At 43.9% G+C, this 20,463-nt stretch overlaps 1 protein-coding gene across 3 annotated transcripts in view; it reads right to left on the bottom strand.

Annotated features, from left to right (window-relative positions):
* Nucleotides 1–20,463, bottom strand: part of LOC109902727 (capping protein, Arp2/3 and myosin-I linker protein 3) — a 39,156-nt gene that overhangs the window by 6,587 nt on the left and 12,106 nt on the right. For 2 of the 3 annotated variants that reach the window (XM_031785798.1, XM_031785800.1), the window contains exons 7-33: nt 19,407–19,477; nt 19,209–19,282; nt 18,979–19,054; nt 18,788–18,876; nt 18,555–18,649; nt 18,389–18,475; nt 17,789–17,892; nt 17,582–17,659; nt 17,338–17,414; nt 16,722–16,826; nt 16,438–16,507; nt 16,125–16,206; nt 15,869–15,965; nt 15,613–15,667; nt 13,504–13,676; nt 12,930–12,998; nt 12,274–12,367; nt 11,931–12,029; nt 11,666–11,785; nt 11,287–11,400; nt 10,998–11,173; nt 10,763–10,850; nt 10,372–10,500; nt 10,183–10,249; nt 7,672–7,868; nt 4,915–4,994; nt 3,708–3,881 (exon numbers count right to left, since the gene is read on the bottom strand). In XM_031785798.1, coding sequence (XP_031641658.1) covers nt 3,708–3,881; nt 4,915–4,994; nt 7,672–7,868; nt 10,183–10,249; nt 10,372–10,500; nt 10,763–10,850; nt 10,998–11,173; nt 11,287–11,400; nt 11,666–11,785; nt 11,931–12,029; nt 12,274–12,367; nt 12,930–12,998; nt 13,504–13,676; nt 15,613–15,667; nt 15,869–15,965; nt 16,125–16,206; nt 16,438–16,507; nt 16,722–16,826; nt 17,338–17,414; nt 17,582–17,659; nt 17,789–17,892; nt 18,389–18,475; nt 18,555–18,649; nt 18,788–18,876; nt 18,979–19,054; nt 19,209–19,282; nt 19,407–19,477 — 2,740 coding nt within the window. The remainder of the gene's footprint in view (nt 1–3,707; nt 3,882–4,914; nt 4,995–7,671; nt 7,869–10,182; nt 10,250–10,371; nt 10,501–10,762; nt 10,851–10,997; nt 11,174–11,286; nt 11,401–11,665; nt 11,786–11,930; nt 12,030–12,273; nt 12,368–12,929; nt 12,999–13,503; nt 13,677–15,612; nt 15,668–15,868; nt 15,966–16,124; nt 16,207–16,437; nt 16,508–16,721; nt 16,827–17,337; nt 17,415–17,581; nt 17,660–17,788; nt 17,893–18,388; nt 18,476–18,554; nt 18,650–18,787; nt 18,877–18,978; nt 19,055–19,208; nt 19,283–19,406; nt 19,478–20,463) is intronic. The other variant, XM_020499327.2, reaches the window with a different exon arrangement.

Raw genomic sequence — 20,463 nt, 5'->3', positions numbered from 1 at the left:
TGCCTCGCCTGGTTCACCAACTACTTCTCTGATAGAGTTCAGTGTGTCAAATCAGAGGGTCTGCTGTCCGGACCTCTGGCAGTCTCTATGGGGGTGCCACAGGGTTCAATTCTTGGACCGACTCTCTTCTCTGTATACATCAATGAGGTCGCTCTTGCTGCTGGTGAGTCCCTGATCCACCTCTACGCAGACGACACCATTCTGTATACTTCCGGCCCTTCTTTGGACACTGTGTTAACAACCCTCCAGGCAAGCTTCAATGCCATACAACTCTCCTTCCGTGGCCTCCAATTGCTCTTAAATACAAGTAAAACTAAATGCATGCTCTTCAACCGATCGCTACCTGCACCTACCCGCCTGTCCAACATCACTACTCTGGACGGCTCTGACTTAGAATACGTGGACAACTACAAATACTTAGGTGTCTGGTTAGACTGTAAACTCTCCTTCCAGACCCATATCAAACATCTCCAATCCAAAGTTAAATCTAGAATTGGCTTCCTATTTCGCAACAAAGCATCCTTCACTCATGCTGCCAAACATACCCTTGTAAAACTGACCATCCTACCAATCCTCGACTTTGGCGATGTCATTTACAAAATAGCCTCCAATACCCTACTCAACAAATTGGATGCAGTCTATCACAGTGCAATCCGTTTTATCACCAAAGCCCCATATACTACCCACCATTGCGACCTGTACGCTCTCGTTGGCTGGCCCTCGCTTCATACTCGTCGCCAAACCCACTGGCTCCATGTCATCTACAAGACCCTGCTAGGTAAAGTCCCCCCTTATCTCAGCTCGCTGGTCACCATAGCATCTCCCACCTGTAGCACACGCTCCAGCAGGTATATCTCTCTAGTCACCCCCAAAACCAATTCTTTCTTTGGCCGCCTCTCCTTCCAGTTCTCTGCTGCCAATGACTGGAACGAACTACAAAAATCTCTGAAACTGGAAACACTTATCTCCCTCACTAGCTTTAAGCACCAACTGTCAGAGCAGCTCACAGATTACTGCACCTGTACATAGCCCACCTATAATTTAGCCCAAACAACTACCTCTTTCCCAACTGTATTTAATTTTTATTTATTTATTTATTTTGCTCCTTTGCACCCCATTATTTTTTTATTTCTACTTTGCACATTCTTCCATTGCAAAACTACCCTTCCAGTATTTTACTTGCTATATTGTATTTACTTTGCCATCATGGCCTTTTTTGCCTTTACCTCCCTTCTCACCTCATTTGCTCACATTGTATATAGACTTGTTTATACTGCATTATTGACTGTATGTTTGTTTTTACTCCATGTGTAACTCTGTGTCGTTTTATCTGTCGAACTGCTTTGCTTTATCTTGGCCAGATCGCAATTGTAAATGAGAACTTGTTCTCAACTTGCCTACCTGGTTAAATAAAGGTAAAATAAAAAAATAAAAAAATAAGATTTTTATATATACTGCATATATATACACATACACACACACACACACACATATATACATACATATATATTTATATAATATATAATGTATACATATATATATATATATATATATATATATATATATAATGTATACATATATATTTATATATATACATACATACATATACTGCATCGCCATCACCATTCTGTTGCATCTCATAATCTGAGGGCGGCAACAGCTGTCATCTTCATCTGTGTACACACACTGGTGTCATCTGCTGTCCTTACGGGGGTGAAATCATGTGATTTTCAACATGTAAAATCATGTAAGGGTGTGCTCTCTGGCAGCATGCCCATTCCTCATGTCAACACAGAGCTGCATCCCAGCACTGATTTAGACTAGTAGCACACAGGGCCCACAGAGCATGCACTTAATGCCCGTCATTCTAACAGATGGACAGAGAGAGAAAGAGAGAGTGAAAGAGCGATACATTCATAAAGTGGTGGGTGACATGTAATTAAGTGACTGAAGATGATGCAACACTGAAATATACAGTTGAAGTTGGAAGTTTACATACACCTTAACCATCTACATTTAAACTCAGTTTTTCACAATTCCTGACATTTAATCATAGTAATAATTCCCTGTCTTAGGTCAGTTAGGATCACCACTTTATTTTAAGAATGTGAAATGTCAGAATAATAGTAGAAAAAATTATTTATTTCAGCTTTTATTTCTTTCATCACATTCCCAGTGGGTCAGAAGTTTACATACACTCAATTCGTATTTGGTAGCATTGCCTTTAAATTGTTTAACTTGGGTGAAACGTTTCTGGTAGCCTTCCACAAGCTTCTCAGAATAAGTTGGGTGAATTTTGGCCCATTCCTCCTGACAGAGCTGGTGTAACTGATTCAGGTTTGTAGGCCTCCTTGCTCGCACATACTTTTTCAGTTCTGCCCACATATTTTCTATAGGATTGAGATCAGGGCTTTGTGATGGCCACTCCAATACCTTGACTTTGTTGTCCTTAAGCCATTTTGCCACAACTTTTGAAGTATGCTTGGGGTCATTGTCCATTTGGAAGACCCATTTGCTCAAAGCTTTAACTTCCCGACTGATATCTTGAGATGTTGCTTCAATAGATCCACATCATTTTCCTCCCTCATGATGTCATCTATTTTGTGATGTGCACCAGTCCCTCCTGCAGCAAAGCAGCCCCACAACATAATGCTGCCATCCCGTGCTTCACGGTTGGGATGTTGTTCTTCGGTTTGCAAGCCTCCCCCTTTTTCCTCCAAACATAGCGAGGGTCATTATGGCCAAACAGTTCCATTTTTGTTTCATCAGACCAGAGGACATTTCTCCAAATAGTACCATCTTTGTCCCCATGTTCAGTTGCAAACCGTAGTTTGCCTTTTTTATGGTGGTTTTGGAGCAGTGGCTTCTTCCTTGCTGAGTGGCCTTTCAGGTTATGTCGATATAGGACTCGTTTTACTGTGGATATAGATACTTTTGTACCCGTTTCCTCCAGCATCTTCACAAGGTCCTTTGCTGTTGTTCTGGGATTGATTTGCACTTTTTGCACCAAACTACATTCATCTCTAGGAGACAGAACACTCCTCCTTCCTGAGCGGTATGATGGCTGTGTGGTCCCATGGTGTTTATACTTGATTATTATTGTTTGTACAGATGAACGTGGTACATTCAGGAGTTTGGAAATTTCTCCCAAGGATGAACCAAACTTTTGGAGCTCTAAAAAACGTTTTCTGAGGTCTTGGCTGATTTCTTTTGATTTTCCCATGATGTCAAGCAAGGAGGCACTGGGTTTGAAGGTAGGTATTGAAATACATCCACAGGTACACCTCCAATTGACTCAAATGATGTCAATTAGCCTATCAGGAGCTTCTAAAGCCATGACATCCTTTTCTGGAATTTTCCAAGCTGTTTAAAGGCACAGTCAACTTTGTGTATGTAAACTTCTGACTCACTGGAATTGCGATACAGTGAATTATAAGTGAAATAATCTTTCTGTAAACAATTGTTGGTAAAATTACTTGTGTAAAATTACTTGTGTCATGCACAAAGTAGATGTCCTAACCGACTTGCCAAAACTATAGTTTGTTAACAAGAAATTTGTGGAGTGGTTGAAAAAGGAGTTTTAATGACTCCAACCTAAGTGTAAATAAACTTCAGACTTCAACTGTATATCATACTGTGCAGATTGCAGCTGCATATATCATACTACATGGGAGAGTGTGTATGCATGATAATGAGGATTCACAAACCCTGTGGGTGCCATGGCGACAGTGCGACACTCTTCCCCACATCCGTCTCCGCCAGAATCTGGCCCCTGATTGGAGAGCGTTGAGTTGCGGTTCCTACGGAAACCAAAGATGGCCAGCATATTGCGTCTCTTCTTTCGTCTGAGAGAGTGGGCTTTATGAAGAGAGGACAACTGACTGATGTAGGGAAAGAGAGATGGCGAGGGTAAAGAGAGATGGCGAGGGTAAAGAGAGATGGCGAGGGTAAAGAGAGATGAGGGGAGCGAAACAGGAAAAAGAGAACGGGTAAAGACAAAAAGCAGATGTTATGAGAGGCAAACTGACCATAGCTATGCTGTAAAAATACAGTATGTCTATATTTTTTAAGACACATATTTCTGTTCAGTTTGTCCCTAGTCAGCACCTGCACTTTTTCTTATTCTCTCTATCATCAGACCCCCCAAACACTCTTAGAAAAAAGTGCCGTCTAGAATCTAAAAGGGTTCTTCAGCTGTCCCCATAGGATAAACATTTGAAGAAGCCTTTTTGGTTCCAGGTAGAAACCTTTTTGGATTCCATGTAGAGCCCTTTCTATATATGGTTCAACATGAAACCCAAAAGGGTTCTGCCTGGAACCAAAAAAAGGTTTATCCTATGGGGACAGACGAAAAAGAGCGCATGTTTCTCTGGGCTGCTGCCTCACTGAAACTTAATAACACTTCCCAGCAGCAAGGGATGTTGCTAGGATACCACTCCTGGCACGCAATGCTTTATCCAGAGTGCATTACTTTAGAAATATGTTTAACAGTAAATGTAATAATACTAAAAGCATAAACTTAACAAGATGATCTGCTGTGTGGGTGTACTTTAGCATGGACCAGCATTACTCTGCCAGCCTGTGACAGGCAGAGAGGATACTCTCAAACTATTACTAAAGGCAGAGCTCACCTACTGTAAAGTCCTTCTCCTGAAAGTAGTCAATGGACTGATGGAAAGTAGAGCCTATGCTAAATTACTTAGGTTGTAGTTTCTTTGGGGGATTCATGTCATTTAGATCATGCGTATGGTGTGCTGCTATTCACTCCAATTGCCTTTTGGTCATTAGGAGAGAGAAAAAGAGAGAGAGAGAGAAAGAGAGAGAGAAAGAACAAAAGAGAGAAAAAGAGAGAAAGAGAAAAAGAGAGAAAGAGAGAAAAAGAGAGAAGAGAGAAAGTGAGAGGGGGAGATCTACCTATCAGGGAGCACTCTCTTGGTGTAGAAATCTGGGAGTCCATGATCAATAGGGGTGACAGCTCCATTTTCAGTACAATGCTGGGGACAGACAAAAACACCCATATTTCAGATTGACCATACAGATATATGTAGGATCTTAATATCACCAGTTTCTCACAGCAGAATTTTTTTCTTGCAGCAACATGAAATGTGAATTATTAGGTGGATTATAATTAATGGATTTTTTTTTAGGGGTGATACATTTTTTGTAGTTGAAAATCAAGTCTGAAATGTAAAAGTGGACATTAAACTTCAGAAGCCTTTTTAAACAATCAAAGTAATTTTTGGGGGGGTTTACGGTTTCATTTTTAAATGTTCTGTTGGTAATAATACAAATGGATTATACTACATAGCGTCGGAGAAATGACTTAACCCAATTGGAGTAATTCACTTAGTATAGACAACCCTGGACACAATCCAAATCACCCTGAGAGCAGCATGCTGCCAGTGCCAGGAGCTGGGAGGCCCCAGTATTTGAGAATATGCGGTGGGAATTAAGCAGGAGTCATAAAATAAATTAAAACTTTTTGTATTATCATTATGTTAAATCCATGAATAATTGCTCTAATGCAGGTATTCCCAAACTGGAGTACATTTTGTTGAACTTTTTCTTTCTTCACATTTTCAAACAGTCCATATATATTTTGCAACGAGGCTAAACATTTGGGAGAGTTTTTTCTCTCTCACCTGAGTAGCCTTGTTTCACTGCCAAAAATAAAATAAAACCATCTCGTGTTCAGCGAAATAACAACACAATGTCATATACAGGTAGCCTAGTCAAATAATTAACATCCAATCACATGAACCGTTACTCTCTCGTGGGAATTCCACTAACGGTCTGTATGTAGTCAAAAGTAGCTGCTGCTCATGTTGGTATCTGTACTGATGGCACAAAAGCCATGACAGGACACATAGTGGAGTGGTAACGCGTGTGCAAGCAGTTGCTCCCAATGCCACTTGGGTACACTGCAGAATCCACCGAGAGGCTCTTGCTGCCAAGGGAATGTCTGACAGCTTGAAAGAGTTTTTGGACACTACAGTGAAAATTGTTAACTTTGTTAAAGCAAGGCCCCTGAACTCTTGGGTATTTTCTGCACTATGCAATGATATGGGCAGCGACCATGTAACGCTTTTAAAACATACAGAACTGCGCTGGTTATCAAGGGGCAATGTATTGACAAGTTTTTTTCAAATTGAGACACGAGCTTAAAGTTTATTACTGACCATAATTTGCACTCGTCTGACCGCTTGCATGATGACGAGTTTCTCACACAACTGGCCTATCTGGGTGATGTTTTTTTTGAATGATCTGAATCTAGGATTACAGGGACTCTCCGCAACTATATTCAATGTACGGGACAGAATTGAGGCTATGATTAAGAAGTTGGAGCTCTTCTCTGTCTGCATTAACAAGGACAACACACAGGTCTTTCCATCATTGTATGATGTTTTTGTGTGCAAATGAACTCAAGCTTACGGACAATCTCAAATGTGATATAGCGAAGCACCGGAGTGAGTTATTACGCAGGTACTTCCCCAAAACGGATTACACAAACAACTGGATTCGTTATCTCTTTCATGCCCTGCCTCCAGTCCACTTACTGAACAAGAGCGCCTCATCAAAATTGCAACAAGTGGTTATGTGAAAATGTTATTTAAAATCAGAAACCACTGTCAGATTTGTGGATAGGGCTGCGCTCAGAGTATCCTGCCTTGGCAAATCGAGCTGTTAAGACACTGATGCCCTTTGCAACCATGTACCTATGTGAGAGTGGATTCTTGGCCCTCAGTTGCATGAAAACTAAATACAGGTACAGACTGTGTGGAAAATTATTTAAGACTGAGACTCTCCAATACAACCCAACATTGCAGAGTTATGTGCATCTTTTCAAGCACCCCTTCTCATTAACCTGTGGTGAGTTATTCACCAGTTTCAATTAACAAATAAGGTTTTATATGTAAGATGGTTAAATAAAGATATAATGATAATGATTATTCTTTGTATTATTATTTGTGCCCTGGTTCTATAAGAGTTCTTTGTCACTTCCCACGAGCCAGGTTGTGACAAAAACTCACACTCATTCTTATGTTTAATAAAGTGTGCTGACCCTGGTGCTAGAGGGGGTACGCAGATGGAGGTTGGATGTTTGAAGGCGTACGGGACTATAAACAGTTTGGGAACCACTGCTCTTATGGAATAGAATATGTGCATGAGCACACACACACACACACACACACACACACACACACACACACACACACACACACACACATATGAACAGCACAGAGTTAGAAACCTGTATCAATCTGATATCAATCATATCTGGTTTATTTAATGAGAAAATGAATATGGCCACAAGTTATAAATTATGCATGTATCATAAGGGAATATTATCTTTTTAGTTGTCATTATCTATGCTAATAACATCTCTATCCTGTGTTATTAATATGCAAGTATCTCTATGTTACTCAGAGTTTTTAAAGTTCGCAACTATGTGTTGCCAAATCACTATCTTCTTAAATGTATAATTTAATAGCTAATATATCTACATCTTTACGCTTCTGCACTCAAATGAGAAATCTAAGTGAATCTATAAGTTATTATAGATCCTGTATTTCCATATTCACAGGCAAGTATTACAAACATTCTGAGCAGTTCAGTAGAAACATTATATACTCCATATGGGGTGAGATGCTGAGGTCAGCTTCCTCTTACTGTGTCAGAGGGGGCATGTCCTGCTCGGTGCCTCCGTGGGGGCCTCGGCCTAACCCGCGTCACATGATGGAGAGGTGCACCTTGGGTAGGGAGCTCAGACAGCCCCTCCCAGGATGTAGAGCGAGAGAGGGCCGAGAAAGAAGAGAAAGAAGAGGACACAGAGGGGGGTGTGGAGGAGCTGGAGTCATCACACTGGCCTGAAAGAGATAGGAAAAATAGGAAAAGATGGAGATAAAAATGGAGAAGGAAGTGGAGAGGGGCTAGAAGTTCCCATAGGAGTCACGTGGCGCTGTCAACGGTGCTTCAAAGACATACTGTTAAAAACTACAACAATTAGCAACTGCACTCAAATTCAGTGTATTCGGAAAGTATTCAGACCAGTTCACTTTTTCCACATTTTGTTATGTTACAGCCTTACTCTAAAATGGATCAAAAATATAAATAATCCTCAATCTACACCCAATACCACATAATGACAAAGCGAAAACAGGTTTTTAGAATGTCTGCAAATATATTAAAAATAAAAAACTGAAAAACCTTCTTTTACATAAGAATTCAGACCCTTGCTATGGTACTCAGAATTGAGCTCAGGTGCACCCTGTTTCCATTGATCATCCTTGAGATGTTTCTATAACTTGGAGTCCACCGGTGGTAAATTAAATTGATTGGACATGATTTGGAAAGGCACACACGTGTATATAAGGTTCCACAGTTGACAGTGCATATCAGAGCAAAAACCAAACCATGAAGTTGAAGGAATTGTCTGTATAGCTCTGAGACAGGATTGTGTTGAGGCACAGATCTGGGAAAGGTAACAGAACATTTCTGCAGAATTGAAGGTCTCCAAGAACAGTGGCCTCCATCATTCTTAAATGGAAGAAGTTTGGAACCACCAAGACTCTTCCTAGAGCTGGCTGCCCGGCCAAACTGAGCAATCAGGGGGAGAAGGGCCTTGGTCAGGGAGGTGACTAAGAACCCGGTAGTCACTCCAGAGTTCCTCTGTGGAGATGGGAGAACCTTCCAGAAGGACAACCATCTCTGCAGCACTCCACCAATCAGGCCTTTATGGTAGTGGCCAGACGGATGCCACTCCTGAGTTAACGGCACATGACAGCCTGCTTGGAGTTTGCCAAAAGGCACCTAAAAGAGTCTCAGACCTTGAGAAACATGATTCTTTGGTCTGATGAAATCAAGATGGAACATTTTGGATGCCAAGCCTCATGTCTGGAGGGAACCTGGCCCCATCTCTACGGTGAAGCATGGTGGTGGCAGCATCATGCTGTGGGAATGTTTTTCCATCGGCAGGGACTGGGAGATTAGTCAGGATTGAGGGAAAGATGAATGGAGCAAAGTATGAGATCCTTGATTGAAAACCTGCTCCAGAGCGCTCAGGACCTCAGACTGGGGCGAAGGTTCACCTTCCAACAGGACAAGCGCACAGCCAAGACAACGCAGAAGCGGATTCGGGACTCCGAAGTCTCTGAATGTCCTTGAGTGGCCCAGCCAGAGCCCGGACTTTAACCCGATCGAACATCTCTGGAGAGACCTGAAAATAGCTGTGCAGCAACGCTCCCCATCCAACCTGACAGAGCTTGAGAGGATCTTTTTATACATTTCAATACATTTGACAGAATTTCTAAAAACATGTTTTCACTTTGTCATTACGGGATATTGTATGTAGATTGAGGGAAAGCATTTTTTAAATCAATTTTAGAATAAGGCTGTAATGTAAAACAATGTGGAATAAGTCAAGGCATCTGAATACTATCTGAATGCACTGTATGTTGATGCAGGAATGGGCTTAGGCTGGCATGTACACCAGCCAAAAATGGCTCTCTCAGAGAGAGAGAGGAAAGGAGAGAGAGGGAGAGGAAAGGAGAGAGAGGGAGAGGAAAGGAAAGGAGAGAGGAGGAGAGGAAATGAGAGAGGAGGAGAGGAAAGGAAAGGAGAGAGGGGGAGAGGAAAGGAGAGAGGGGGAGAGGAAAGGAGAGAGGAGGAGAGGAAAGGAGAGAGGGGGAGAGGAAAGGAGAGAGGAGGAGAGGAAAGGAGAGAGGGGGAGAGGAAAGGAGAGAGGGGGAGAGGAAAGGAGAGAGGAGGAAAGGAGAGAGAGGGAGAGGGAGAGGAAAGGAGAGAGAGAGGAAAGGAGAGAGAGGGAGAGGAAAGGAGAGAGAGGGAGAGGAAAGGAGAGAGAGGGAGAGGAAAGGAGAGAGGGGGAGAGGAAAGGAGAGAGGAGGAGAGGAAAGGAGAGAGAGGGGGAGGAAAGGAGAGAGAGGGGGAGGAAAGGAGAGAGAGGGAGAGGAAAGGAGAGAGGAGGAGAGGAAAGGTGAGAGGGGGAGAGGAAAGGAGAGAGGGGGAGAGGAAAGGAGAGAGGGGGAGAGGAAAGGAGAGAGGGAAGGAGAGGAAAGGAGAGAGGGAGAGCGGGAGAGGAAAACAGACAGTCACTAATGACCTCTAAAAGAGAGCAGGTAGAAGGAGAAGGAAAGAGAGATAGTGGTACGGAGGCATACTCACTCAGCCTGGTAGAGACAGGTCGAATACGTCTAGTTCTAGAGCTACGCTTCTTAATGGCAATTGTGTCCTAGAGAAGGCAGAGAAAGACGTAGAAGCAAAAACAAACAAATACATCCCAAACAGACAATCACAAAACACATACGCTCACACATACCATACACACACCCTAAGCAGACAATCCCAACACACAATGCTCACTATACTGGTGCCCATCTCATCATCTGTGAGGTCCAGAGAGTCTCTGTGTCTGTGTGACCTTAGACCTGTTCCTCCGTCACATGTTACCTCCCAGCGCTTCACCTGGGACACCCGCCGCGTCTGGGACAGGGATCAGACAATACACTTCAATAAATGTATTATGAAGTTTGTTATGAATAATACTGCAACACTCATGAATGTGTTCTGACTGGTTTCATAAAGGTTTTATGAATGTTTCTATGAATGATACTGCAAAAGTGTAATGGTGTTATGAATGCCTGTATACCCCTTTCAAAGTAAAGTTTTACCAATAATTGTAAGCAAAAGGTGACAAGCCCATACAGATAGACAGAGACACAGACAGATGGCAGCGTGTCTATACCAGAGTCTTGTGAGTGGCATAGAGCTCCTGCAAGATCTGATCCACGATGGAGTTGGTGAGATAGGAGACCACAGAGAGCTTCACCTCCCTGGGAGAGAGACAAAACGTGTGGGGAGGAAAGGGAGAGGGAGGGCAGAGAGGAGGGAGAATAAGTTCACAGATACCCACACTGATTCAATTGAACATTGCTGCATTGCTTATCTTCCTCCCTCAGCTCCCCCTCCCTCCCCCTTACTCCAGCGCTCGGTGAATGTCCTGTGCTGCTCTCTCCATCAAGGCTGTGCGGATGGCGGAGCGAGGGATGGAGACGCGCTCCGAGACAGACAAGAGCTGAGGACGTAATCTCTCCGCAGCAGAGGAGGACAGCGGGCACAACTCACGACAGAGAGACACCATGGAATCAACAATCACCTGTCAATCAAACAACCAATTAAACAAACAGATAAACAACTATGTCTATGTTTGATTGAGAAATGGTGAACAGATGATGTTGAATGAGTGATGTACAGTATTGAGCAGTATACCTGTAGTTCCTTGTCAGCTGCTCTGGTCAGTTCACCTGCCAGTTGGTCCAGTCTCTGTCTGACTGGCCCGTCTACTGACAGCACATGAGCTAGCTCACAGAGAGAGGGGTACAGCTGAGAGAGAGAGAGTTCTCATGGAACTTTTGTGTAATGTTTACTGTTAATTTCTTATAGTTTATTTCACTTTTGTTATTATATATTTCACTTGCTTTGGCAATGGAAACATATGTTTCCCATACCAATAAAGCCCCTTAAATTGAAATTGAATTGAGAGAGACAGTTGGGGGGTCATATGAATACACAAAGACATACAATTAACACTTTAAACTCACCTACACTCCAGATGTTAGAGAAATGATTCAGGCATGTGCACACTCACCGCACGGGAGTTTCTGGCCTCCTTCAGCACCTGTTTAGCAGCTTGAATCTCCTCCATCTCCCCTACTCCACGCAGCACACACACCTGCTGCTGCACACACACACTCAGACGCTCCATCACCTGGTAAACAGAGAACAGACAAGAAGGACGAACGTCAGTGAAAGATATACAGGTTTACAATACACACATATTGCTCTCGTGATGGCTCAACTCACTCTCTCTCAATCACACACACACATGAATTATATACATATGCTGTATCTACCTGTTCAGCAGTGCTGGTGACCAGGCCCTGGTGCAGCCGTAGAGCCTGTCTCTGAGAGAAGCGCTGAGTCTGGTTGTTCCGCAACAGAGCACGCTGGATCTGATGATCACAGATAAAAACCATTCACTCACACTGGCAATATGGTCATGTATGGTAATCTCAATGAAGCAGTGTATTTTGAATTGGAAAAGGCAGGAAAGGGTTGGTGATGGTAGATCCCCAGTAGAGAAAAGAAGCCGGGGAGGAAAGGACAAGGGAGATGAGATGAGAGGATGGTTAACAGAGGAATGGAGGGAGACATTGAGATGGGTGCAGATGAACTCGGGTAGTGTCAGGAGCCCACCTTGGTCAGTGCCTGCTCTGTCCTCTCAGAGGTACTACGGTACGCCTGGCTGATGTCACTGAGGGGGAGGGGCATGTACTGCAAGGTGAAGTTACTGAGAGAAAACCCACCGCAGAGTTAAAAGAAAGAGAAGGGGTTTGAGTTAGGAAGGAGACAGAAAGGAAGGAAAGCTGCAGAAAAACAGTTAGAGACCCAAGCCTTAATATCCCCAGTGGACAGAACTCCCAGAATTCCCCCACATTATGCTGGACTATGACTGTGATAGGATGAGTAATGCTTTGATTATTGCAGCCTAGTTAAAGGGGAAATCGAAGCTCTCTGGCTGACCCTCACAAGTACATGTTTAGTCCTGTGTGTGTAAAGTAAGCTAGGTTTGCTTCCTGTGTACCGGAGTTTATATATTAGCCAGCTAATTCTGAAAATACTCAGAACAACAGTGAATGTAAATTAGACATTCAGGTACCCCAATGTCTCTTGGATCCTATTTAAATCAAATGTCTTGCTTAGAAGTGTGTGTGTGTGTGTGTGTGTGTGTGTGTGTGTGTGTGTGTGTGTGTGTGTGTGTGTGTGTGTGTGTGTGTGTGTGTGTGTGTGTGTGTGTGTGTGTGTGTGCGTGTGTGTGTGCGCGCATGTGTTTAAAGCACAAACAGTCTCACTGTTCAAGGGCTCGAGCCACATCCAGGAATCCTGTAGCTGAGGTGTTGTTACGATCCCACGTCACACTCCTGTCAGGACAGTGGAGAACCAGTGTCAAACACAACCATAACCATCCAACCAAGTCACTCCTGTCTGGACAGTGGAGAACCAGTGTCAAACACAACCATCCAACCAAGTCACTCCTGTCAGGATATGGGAGAACCAGTGTCAAACACAACCATCTAACCAAGTCACTGCTGTCAGGACAGTGAAGAACCAGTGTCAAACACAACCATCTAACCAAGTCACTGCTGTCAGGACAGTGAAGAACCAGTGTCAAACACAACCAAGTCACTCCTGTCAGGACAGGGGATAACCAGTGTCAAACACAACCATCTAACCAAGTCACTCCTGTCAGGATATGGGAGAACCAGTGCCAACCATAACCATCCAACCAAGTCACTCCTGTCAGGACAGGGGATAACCAGTGTCAAACACAACCATAACCATCCAACCAAGTCACTCCTGTCAGGACAGGGGATAACCAGTGTCAAACACAACCATACCTTCTATCATTCCCTCCCTGTCTCTTGCCTGAGTGTGGTGTTGATCTGTAGGGCTTTGCTCAGCATCTTGGCTCCAATGTCCTCCAGGCTGTTCCCACTCAGGTCCACCTTTCGCAGACAGGTGTTGCTGCCCAGAGCGTTTACCAGCACTGTGCCCCGAGAACGCAGCCGCGAGTCAGCCAGTGAGAGGGACTGGAGGGCCTGGGGAGGGACAGGGGAGAGGGGAGAGAGAGGGTAAGGATGGAGGGAGATGGGATAGGGTGGAGAGCAGGGGAGAGGTAAAGCAGAAGAAGAGGGTAGGACAGAACAGAGGACAGAAAAATAAAGGAGAAGGAGATGACAGTGGAGAGAGATGGTTAAATACAGCTAGGAACAGGTGGCAGCAGTGCTGAGGAGGAACTGAGGAATTTAGCATTTGTAATAGAGTGATGTGTCAGTTTTGTACACAAAGGTAATAATTCAGAGGGCACAATATGTTACAGCCCACAGTAACAGGGCCATGGAGTGATATACAAATGAATAAAAAAAAAACTGAAATTCATTATTTACATAAGTTTTCAGACCCTTTGCTATGAGCCTAGAAATTGAGCTCAGGTGCATCCTGTTTACATTGATCATACTTGAGATGTTTCTACAACTTCATTGGAGTCCACCTGTGGTAAATTCAATTGATTAGACATGATTTGAAAAAGGTACACACCTGTCTATACAAGGTTCCACAGTTGACAGTGCATGCCAGAGCAAAAACCAAGCCATGAGGTCGAAGGAATTGTCCATAGAGCTCCGAGACAGGATTACGTCACAGACACAGATCTGGGAAAGGGTAATAAAAAAATGTCTGCAGCATTGAAGGTCCCCAAGAACACAGCGGCCTCCATCATTCTTAAATGGAAGAAGTTTGGAACCACCAAGACTCTTCCTAGAGCTGGCCGCCTGGCCAAACTGAGCAATCGGGGGAGAAGGGCCTTGGTCAGGGGGGTAACTAAGAACCCGGTGGTCACTCTGACAGAGCTCTAGAGTTCCTCTGTAGAGATGGGAGAACCTTCCAGAAGGACAACCATCTTTACAGCACTCCACCAATCAGGCCATAATGGTAGAGAGTTGACAGACAGAAGCCACTCCTCAGTAAAAGGCACATGACAGCCCGCTTGGAGTTTGCCAAAAGGCACCTAAAGACTCTCAGACCATGAGAAACAAGATTCTCTGGTCTGATGAAACCAAGATTGAACTCTTTGGCCTGAATGCCAAGCTTCACGTCTGGAGGTAACCTGGCACCATCCCTACGGTGAAGCATGGTGGTGGCAGCATCATGCGGTGGGGCTGTTTTTCAGCGGCAGGGACTGGGAGACTAGTCAGGATCGAGGCAAAGATGAACGGAGCAAAGTATAGAGAGATCCTTGATGAAAATCTGCTCCAGAGCACTCAGGACCTCAGACTCGGGCGAAGTTTCACCTTCCAACAGGTCAACGACCCTAAGCACACAGTCAAGGCAAAGCAGGAGTGGCTTCGGGACAAGTCTCTGAATGTTCTTGAGTGGCCCAGCCAGACCCCGGACTTGAACCCGATCCAACATCTCTGAAGAGACCTGAAAATAGCTGTGACGCTCCCCATCCAACCTGACAGAGCTTGAGAGGATCTACAGAGAAGAATGGGAGAACTCAGGTGTGCTAAGCTTGTAGTGTCATACCCAAGAAGCCTCAAGGCTGTAATCACTGCCAAATATGCTTAACAGAGTACTGAGTAAAGGGTCTGAATACTTAAGTAAATGTGATACCCCCCCCACAAAAAAATATTAATTTGAAAAATAATTGGGAAAAACAGTTTTGCTTTGTCATTATGGGGTAATGTGTGTAGATCGATGAGGAAACATTAAAAAAAAATACATTTTAGACTAAGGATGTATCCTAACCAAAGGTGGAAAAAGTCAAAGGGTCTGAATACTTTCTGAAGGCAAGGTACTCGAAGGGAAACACTATACTGTAGAAAATAACGAGTATTTATGTATGAGAGAATACCATGTACAATACAGTCTGTGTGTGTGGAGAATATCAGTATTTCACAATGAGTTACAATCAGTGAACATTCAATTGTGTATAATGTGTGAATGATGTGTGAATTGTGACGCATTCTCACTCACACATTCCTCCTCCTGTATGAGTTGGACCAGCTTGTGTAGGATTTCATCCAGCACCCTGTACATAGATCCATGGGGAGAGAGGCAGTTCAGGCTACACTCAGCAGGAGCTCTGGCACTAGTCATTTCCTGCTGCTATCGTAATCATCCTAGTCAGCCTGAGGAAAATCAAGCTCTGATGCAAACTGACGCACACACACACACACACACACACACACACACACACACACACACACAGAGTGCCTCTGTAGTACTGCACCTGCTCTTGATGTTGAAGTTCTTGCCCAGATACAGGTGCTTTAGGGAGGTGTGTCTGGAGAGAGCTGGTAGAACTGAGAGAAGGTCTGCATCCAGCCCTGTAAACACAACTACATCAAGCACACACCATCCCCTCACACAAAACAAGCTCAAACAGACAACCCCCTCACAAAAAACTAGCTTGAGTGGTGCAGGCTGCCACAGCAGTGCAGAGTATCACACTGTGCCATAGTGGTACAGTCAGTCATTCTGCTCACCGTTGTCTGAGATGTCCAGAGTGGCGATGGAGGAGAGCCTAGGGAACAGCTCCTGGATCACAGATGCTCCTGCAGATTTCAGCTGAGGCAGGCAGGCAGGCAGGCAGGCAGACAGGCAGGCAGACAGAGCATGTGTGAGAGGAGGACATTCAAAGCACAATAACAGGAGACCTTGACATAGTTTTCATCTATAGCTACTCCTCAGTAAGTCCTTATTGGAAACATAAGCAATGAATGCCAGAGAGATAGATATGGTCAATTATATAAAGGCCAGCAGGAATTGAATGTTGTGTACAGAGTGACAGACTTGTACCTCACAGCCACTAATGTCCAGGTGTAGGTCATTGATGTGAGGGTTTGTGGTCAGACCGATGAAAAGAGACCTAAAGAAAGAGAGAGGGAAAAATAAACATAAGGGGAAAAGGTGTTTACAACAAAGACCTTTTAGTTTCTTTCTCTTTCTGGAAATTCACACCCTTTAACGTAGTGTCATTTGTCATGGTGACTAGTGTGTGTTGTGCAGCTAACCTGGTCCCAGTCACTCCAGTGAGATGCAGGTGTGACAGAGAGAGACCAGGGGAGATAATGGGAACTGACCTCAGGGCCTCAGGGGGCAGCTTCATAGAGGCCAGGCTGACATGGGTGAGACTGAAGGCCGAGCTGAAGAACTGACGGAACAACGGCAGGTTCTCCTTCACTTTCCTGGGAGAGGAGCGAGGTCAGAGTGAGATGAATGAGAGAGGAGAAGAAGAAGTAGAGATGGAGTGGGAGGGAAAGGCGATAGAAGGTGAGTGGTTAATTGTTGATTGTCTGGGTAAATAAGAGACTGGTATGAAGTGGAGAGCGTATTCCGATGGAATGAGACAGAGACAATGGAGCTGGTCAAAGAGGAGGGAGCAAGTGGGGTCAGATGATAAGTCTTATCTATGCAGACAGCTCTAGGAGTTTAAAACCACAGACACAACTACAGAAAGGAACACAATGTTCCAGTGATTCCCACAAAGCTTATTTTTGATTTCACATTGAAGGGAACGACAGAGATAAGACAGATACGAGTGAAAAGAAAAAGAGAGAGCGAAAGATCAAGCCTGAGGATTTTAAGAATAAAAAGATCCCTTGCTAAAAATTTGCCTTCCATCTTCACGCCGAGCCTCAAAGCGTTTTTCTGCCACATCACCCCAAAGAAATAGTTAATCTCAAGGATGTGACTAACCTGTGGGAGAAGGTATTTTTGGAGAGATTCAAGTAGGAGAGATCGGCACAACAACCCCTCAGCAGAGCCCCAAATAGCTATGTGAGAGAAGTGAGAGTTGTGTTGTGCAGTTTTAGTGGGAGAGAGAAAAAGACAGCGGTTGGGGATTATAAAGGAAGAAAAAGACAGAAGTTGCAGATAAACTCTTTAAAATGATTAATTCTATAAGTGTGCAATCAAATTCTCAGAGACACTAGATTCTCACCGAGTCAACAGAACAGTCAGTGCCAGACAGGTCCAAATGGACCAGACAATTAGGCTGGGACAGGAACAGGCACAGATTCTAAAGAAAGAGAGAGAAAAGATGGTTAACAGAGAAACAGACTCATAAGACATCAGCAGTGCATCAGCAGTGCATTTACTATACTGAGTATGAGTGTATGTGTAAGTGTATGTGTGTGTGTTTTCTGACCGAGGCATCCTCCCCAGACAGGAACCCAGGGTTCTTGCTCAGGTCCAGGTGCAGCAGAGAGTTAGAATACTCATCACTGGAGCACAGAGTCTGAGACACCAAACCTGAGACACACAGAGAGGGGGAGGGGGAAGCCATGAGGGATGCATTCAGCTAGCTAATGCAAATGTACACAACAACAACAAAGAATCCAGTTTCAGAATATTTTTTGTTATGTGATTCTCATCCGTACCTGTGTGAAGTATAATTCTTAATTCAATATTCAGTATGAGATGAGATGTTGGTGGGGGAATTACAGGAGGTACAGAGGTTTCTATCACCTCAGATAGAAAAGTAGCATGTATGCATGGCTTAGTGGCATGTTCAATCAGCTATTGCTGCTTCATCAAAGCCAAACACAGTTGGAGGTGTTCATGAACTGATTCTCCAGCTGACTGTTCCTGCTTGCTGAATTACTGCCTTGTATTAATGTCAGGGGACACTGGGGTGTAGAGGAGGATGCTTATGCAACATGGAGTAGGACAGGGGGGTGGGGCCTTCTCTAGTAGAGAGATGGAGAGATTGAGCGATGGAAGGATGGAGAGGTGAAGCAGTCTAAACCTTTGGAGTTGAGGAAGGTCTTGGAGAGGTTGAGGAGATGCAGTCCTTTGCTGAGGCGACACACTTGCTGGATGAGGTTAGCCACACCTACACCAGAGGAGGAGAGATGTCACTAAAACAAGCATAATGTGGAAGTCAAACAGGAAGTTAGGCATCTGCTTGGTACCTTGGTTGTCCAGTGTGTTGTGGGCCAGATTCAGAGAGTGGATGACAGAAGCAGGATTCTCTGAGAGCGCAACTGACAGCTTCTGAGGAAAGTCACTGCAACATACACAATATACAATACACACATTTGGACATAGACACAATGACACAAACACTTTTTAGTTTAAGGTTCTAACACACTTATTATTCTTTTTTAAAGTGTGGGTGAGAAGTGTGAAGCAAGAGAAAACTCACGATTTGAGACCAGCATTCACCAGAGTGATCTCTTCCAGACTGGAGGACTTACTGAGGGTGTGCAGAACCTGCTCAGTGACCTCTAACCCCTGAAATGAGAAATTCTCTAATTTCGTTGCACGCATAATAACTTCTGAATAATATCAATGACCATTTAAAGCACAAGGGGAGACAGACAGAAGGATACTTACTATGCGTATGTCCTTACAGTATAGTTTGGTGAACCAGGTATTGTACGCCAGTGATGCCACAATAACTGCCAAGTCCCTGTCATAAACACACAACAATTAGTGCACTGAAACAGGTACATTTCATAATACCCTTAATATACATTTATCAACTGGATTTATAAAGGCTGCAGCAGCATCAACATGACATCAGTCATACCCTCTTTCTTTCTTTCCCTCTCCCCTTCTCTCACCTGCTTTCCAGGTGGCTGAAGTCCACTAGATTAAACTCCCTGTTGTCTTGGGAGTGATAGATAGTGTCCACATCCTAGGAACAAGATTACCCATGAGTCCACTTGCTATAGTATATGACCCCCTCAATTGAAAGTACAGTGTTGTATATAGCTCTCCTGTGCACTCACACACAACCGGCCTACTCCCATTGCACTTACCCACTGCACTTCCTCCTTGCAGCTGATTCCATTATAGTCACACAGGGCAGCGTAGGTCTCCGAAAAGCCTCCTGAGACAGAGAGGAAGAAAAACAGCGGATGGTGAGAGAAGTGTTTAAAGAGCACTTGGTTATTTCAGAGAGGGAAAGAGGGAAGAGGGGAAAAGAGAGACAACAAGCAGTGCAATTACTCTACAATGTCGGTGTAGAAATATAGTTATGAACCTAGCTATCTTAAGATGAATCTACTAACTGTGCGTTGCTCTGCATAAGAGTGTCTGCAAAATGACTAAAATGTCAACAGTAAATGTGCTATACACTGCATGTAGTGCAGTGGGTTTCTCTATCCATTTGTCTCTTAATCAAATTACTCAACAATTTCCTATGACTGTCTATCTATCACCTTCCTGAATCAGCTCATATGCACAGGTATGTGAAGAGACCTTTCAAGGGCCATGTGCTCAAAATGCCCGCACCCCTTCATAATTCATATCTCGAAATGTATAACATTGTTGACCATGGACCTATTTATTTCTGCAACAACACACTCAGTCATCATCACACATAAGCAAGATAAAACAGTGCCTCATGATTGACATCTGGAAAAGAGGGTGGGCTTTCAGCTGATCATTTCTGCTAGCTCGATTTATTTGACTGATTGTGATTTATCTTCAATGCTCGAATCAAATAATAAGTTCATAATATAATATTCATAATCTCCTAACTCATATAATATAGCTAGCTAGCTAGTGGCTTGTGTGGATATTTTTGTATATGGTGGTTAGCTAGAGTCTAGACTACCTGCGTTGCTGCTGCCCTGACACACATACATATCCTGACTGAAGGAGGGATGGAGTTCAGTCGGAGGGTGATGATGCAGTCGCTCCTGTCTATGTCTTTCTGCCTCTCTCTGCTGAGCGTATCAGCCAACCAGACTGAAAAGTGATGATGTAGGCTGAATCAAGTGTTAATCAAATGTTATGCTACAGTGGCAGTACTGTTGATATTTTAACAAGGTAGCTAGCCACACACACATGACCGCATGACCGGTGACCACA

The sequence above is a fragment of the Oncorhynchus kisutch genome, linkage group LG13 (genome assembly GCF_002021735.2).
Source record: "Oncorhynchus kisutch isolate 150728-3 linkage group LG13, Okis_V2, whole genome shotgun sequence".
Classification (NCBI taxonomy): Eukaryota; Metazoa; Chordata; class Actinopteri; order Salmoniformes; family Salmonidae; genus Oncorhynchus; species Oncorhynchus kisutch.
Note: the sequence above shows the minus strand (reverse complement) of the source record. Positions and strands in the feature narration are given on the sequence as shown.